Source organism: Haliaeetus albicilla, chromosome 2 (assembly GCF_947461875.1).
Source record: "Haliaeetus albicilla chromosome 2, bHalAlb1.1, whole genome shotgun sequence".
NCBI lineage: Eukaryota > Metazoa > Chordata > Aves > Accipitriformes > Accipitridae > Haliaeetus > Haliaeetus albicilla.
This window is the reverse complement of record NC_091484.1, coordinates 33,840,740-33,845,189: the sequence shown is the minus strand read 5'-3', so window position 1 is coordinate 33,845,189 and position 4,450 is coordinate 33,840,740. Positions and strand designations below refer to the sequence as shown.

Sequence of the window (4,450 nt, the reverse complement as noted above, 5' to 3'; positions counted from 1 at the left end):
GACTTCTGAAATATGTAAGTATTCCAGGTCACTACTTAAAGAATGGTGGAAGTTTTTTTTAGATTGGTATTGGGTATAGAGTACTGAGCATAGTCTGTATGGTCAACTTCACAGAATGTGATAAAAACGTTTCTGTATGTTCCTGGGAAACACTAAAACCCAATACTTGGACATTAATAAATGAGACAGACAACAATTCTTGGTCAGAAGCAAAAATGAACTTAAGATTACAATTTAAATCAAATATTTAACCATTTGTTAATTTTAAAGAATCAGAACAAGGACACAAAGTCATACATAACTAGAAGTTCATTTTATTTCTGCGCCTTCTGTGCCTTCGGCGCCTTCTCGGACTTTGGTGCCTTTTCTGACTTCAGCGCCTTCTCTGACTTCTCTGGCTTCTTGCCTTTTTTAGAAGACATCTTCTGGAGCTTCTTCATTTCGTGCTTGATAATCCTGTTTCTCTGTAAAAGAGGAAAATATTTACTATTCCTCAGAATGAAAATAGCAACAGCTCAAATACTATGCCTTAATTTAAATTCTAAGCTTTCAGATTCTGCCCTTTTTGATAACCACCCTTTGCTAACCAATTATGTTTATATTATATAATCAAAAGATTTACCACGTATTACATTTAAAATGCCAAATTCCACCTAAAACTGTTCTGATCTACCAAGTGGACAACATCATTCTGGCTGGTAACTTGGGCACCCCAATACTTCATGCGTAATGACTTTCATTATAGAATGAAATACTGACAGCAGCCCATCAAGAATATCTGATTTCATCAGCAGGTAATTCCTTCCTCAGCTATAACTTTGAGGACTGACACACAGATCATGTGGGTTCAAGTTTGATCAAATACTGAAGCCGTGGCCAAAGCAGCACGAAAAATTCAAGGCATTCACATACTTTGTGTTGGTCCATAACCCAAGCCATCTATAAAAAGCTACTAACATCTGTATGTGACTCTAAAGTGAAAGCTACAAGCATCAATCCTGTAAAGAAGTGACAATCATACACTCACCATTTTCTTTGCTTTCATAACCTTGTAGCGATCAAAGTCAGTCATTTTGGCTTTCTGTTTGAAAAGAAGCAGTCATGAGGCTCTGATACATATCCAAGCAGTAAAACTCAGTGTTACAAAGCATTCCACTAGTAACTGATCATCTCCAAATTAGGTTTAGCTGCACATCTAGAACCAGTTCCCTATTTAAGGCCTTTGCTGGGAAGTGACGGTGCAGGAAAAAAGGTGGTTATAGAAATGACTGAACAAAACCACATTTACTGTTAAAATACAAGAAGTTGAAGCTGATAGGTAGCAACTTTTAAAAATCTATGCCTTGTCTATCTTTAATCTTAGCCTGCAATTGAAAACACATGGTTAGCCTGCACCTAATTTTAATAAGCAGAAGCAGTACAATGTTTATTACTCATCTAGTGAAAAACTGTACCTTTTCTCGGGCTTCAATCTTCTTTGCCCATCTTGTCGCTGCCCATTTTTCATTTATATTTTCCTTTTCCCAGGCAAGTCGCACACACTTCTGACGAGCACTGCATTAGAATAGTCACAAAACTATATTCACAGTCTTTATAATAAAAGGTTCTCTCTGATGCTGGCCCACAAGGGAAGATCACCTTTCTACATTACTTCAGACACTTACTTTAAGTCAATGCCACATACATCTCTGTGGCCTAATTAACACTTTGTTGTGTAAATGCTTTGCTAGGACTGACAGATGAGCGACTCCAAGAGGCATACTCATGCACTATTGCTAGCACTGCTTCAGAATCAGAAAGACAGCAAATTTTATTCCTAAATTACAGAATATCATATAGTAACTAAGCTAAAGAGAACAGAGTGAGTTCAGCCTCCTGCAATTTCAGTGTAATTCTGTAGGCAGGGAACATATTTAATGTCTGAAGGTGATCTAAGCAGCCGCAAAAGCAAAGCTGCACAGTATTTACTCCAACTGCTTCCCCCCCACATCATTCACCCCACAACTATCTGCAAGTTGCCTAGCCCAGTGTGCTATTTCTCTTGCTCCTAAACAGCAGTTATCAGCCAATATCGGTAACGAAAACTTACGTGTATTCAACTACGATAACACCATCTGCCAAATTTTTTACCGTGCACACATGTTAATCCATTGACTTAATGTCGTATGAACTTTCCAGATTTAGGAAGCATCAGATCACATAATTCAGTCATCAAGTGACAGCACGTTTTTTACACAGGTCAAAAAAAATGCCAACAACTCACCTGTGTGGGAACTTGAGTACAAAATCAGTCAGCTGCATGCACTTGAAGGGCATAGCCTGCCTTCTGACACCACTGCAGGGGCCATCAACTAGTGCCTGAAAAAGGAAAACAAATGGGGGGGGGTTTAGCAGTTTTCCCATCATACTTGATTTAGACAGCAGCTTCTTATTAATGTATGAACAGTATCTTGACAACAATGCTCCAAGATTGAAATGAATGTTATGCAGACAAAACCCGAGATTGTTAAGTCTTGTGTACACAACCCAAGCTTGACAGAAAGAGTTTTGAAGGCCTGTCTTTGGAAAAAAACAAACTTAACTTTAAAAAAAGCACGGAGAACTAAGATGACATACTTCATTTTTTTCTTGCAGAAGGTGTTCCTGTCCATGGCAGGGGGGTTGGAACTAGATGATCTTTAAGGTCCCTTCCAACCGAAACCATTCTGTGATTCTATGACCTTTTTTTTTTTTTTTTTGAGCTTTTCCAGGAACATTAAGTGAAAAGAGTCCCCTAGCCCAAACATTTTCTTTAAACATACATTAGTGCCATTCCATTCCGAAGTTTTAGACCCCAACTGACATCACTTGTCCACTTCTACTCCAAGGAAACACAGCAGAGAGGAGAATATATCACTTGCCAGCAAAGAAAGCTTGCTACTGAAAGCTTCAAATACAACAACAGCTGCTAAAAATCCCAACTTTTTACCAATTGCTTATTTCCTCGAAAAATCTATTCACAGAAAATTTCCTTTAAAACCGATACACTCAGTCTTACTGCACAAGCTTCTGCTAAGATGGAAAGAAAACAAAGGTACAGCGCCCTTAGCTTACCCTATTTTGGTCAATAACATCCACAATGGCCACCAGCTTGCCAGCATGCGGCCCGAAGGAAATGAAGGCAACTCTGCCGATCTCGACGAAGCGTTTGAACACCTGGGAGCAGTAAGAATTGACAGAAATTAGGCGAAACCACACCTAAGGCCACTGCTAGATTCAAGGCTCTCACAGCCTTTGAAGCAAGCCCCCATGCTTTCGAACTGCACAAAATCCTTTCGCCTGAGGGAAGGACCCACGCTAACGCCCTCAACTGCTTTTTGCCGGCCCCGGCTCCGCGCGGAGGCCGCGGGCAGGCGGAGGAAGCAGCGCCGGGCAGAAGCAGCGAGCCCCGCAGGCCGCAAAGAGCCAGGCGCTGCCCTCCGAACAGGGCCCTGCCCGGCCCCCGGCCGCGCCCGCCCGACGGCCGCACGAGGAGCCGGGGCCGGGACCCGGACCCGGGCCCGACCCAGCACGGGTGAGGCGGCCGCGGCTTTCCCCGCCCCGGCGCCCGGCTAGGCGCAGGGAGACACAGGCGGTGCGACACAGGCAGGGAGGCAGGACGCGGGGAGACCCCCGTGGCGCCGAGCCGCGGAGGCGCCGGCCGCCCGCCCGCACGTACCATGATGGCCGCCGCCGAGCAGAAAGGGAGGGCCCGTCCCGGGGGCGGCCGGAAACCGCCCCTGAGCCGGCGACTGCGCATGCGCGGAGGCGGGGCCGGCGGGGCGCCTCGGCGGAGTGCGCGTGCGCCGGGCGCCTCGGGGCCGGCGGCCTGCCAATACGCATGCGCGCCAGAGGGAGCCGCGTGGAGCCGGCGGGCGTGCCTCTCTGCGCGCGCGCGTGCGTGCCGGGAGGGCGGCGCGGGCGGAGGGGAGCGGGGCGTGGGAGCCCGCCCGTGGGTGCAGGCGCTGCCCGAAGCCGGTCCCGCTGTCTCGCGTCGGCGAGCTGCCGTTCCTCCCGAGCTCGGGGGGGGTGAGGACGGCCTCGGTGCTCCGGGCCGGCCGCTGGCCCCGTGCTGCGGAGCGCGGCTTTGGTTCCAGCCCCGGTGGGAGAGCGGCCCGGTGGGAGAAGGCTGCTGGAGAGGACAGCATGTCCAGGGGCCGGGTCCGCGCTGTGGCGAAGCTGGCGGGCTTGCCTTGGAGCTCGGGAGAAAGCGGGCAGGGCACAGCCAGCACGCTCCGAGACAACTTCTCAATCGCCCTCCTCTTCGAAAGGCAGAACGTTGTAATGAGGGGAGGAGTACAAAACACACCGAGATTGCGCACGGGTTGTCGTATCGCAGTGCAGAGCTGGCCCCTCACTTGAAAGAGCAGCTTGGCAATACGCAGGGCAGTGCTCTGGATACGACACAACAAAGGCAAAAAGGGCTTGGGAA

At 48.0% G+C, this 4,450-nt stretch overlaps 1 protein-coding gene across 1 annotated transcript; it reads right to left on the bottom strand.

Moving 5' to 3' along the window:
• Positions 1–294: 294 nt before the first annotated feature.
• On the bottom strand, positions 295–3,801 carry RPL14 (ribosomal protein L14). Its single transcript, XM_069770395.1, has 6 exons — positions 3,698–3,801; positions 3,094–3,195; positions 2,264–2,358; positions 1,455–1,554; positions 1,028–1,081; positions 295–464 (listed from the first exon to the last, which is right to left on the bottom strand). Exons 1-6 carry the CDS (start codon positions 3,776–3,778, stop codon positions 315–317), a joined length of 582 nt encoding a protein of 193 aa, XP_069626496.1. The 5' UTR covers positions 3,779–3,801; the 3' UTR covers positions 295–314.
• Positions 3,802–4,450: the final 649 nt, after the last annotated feature.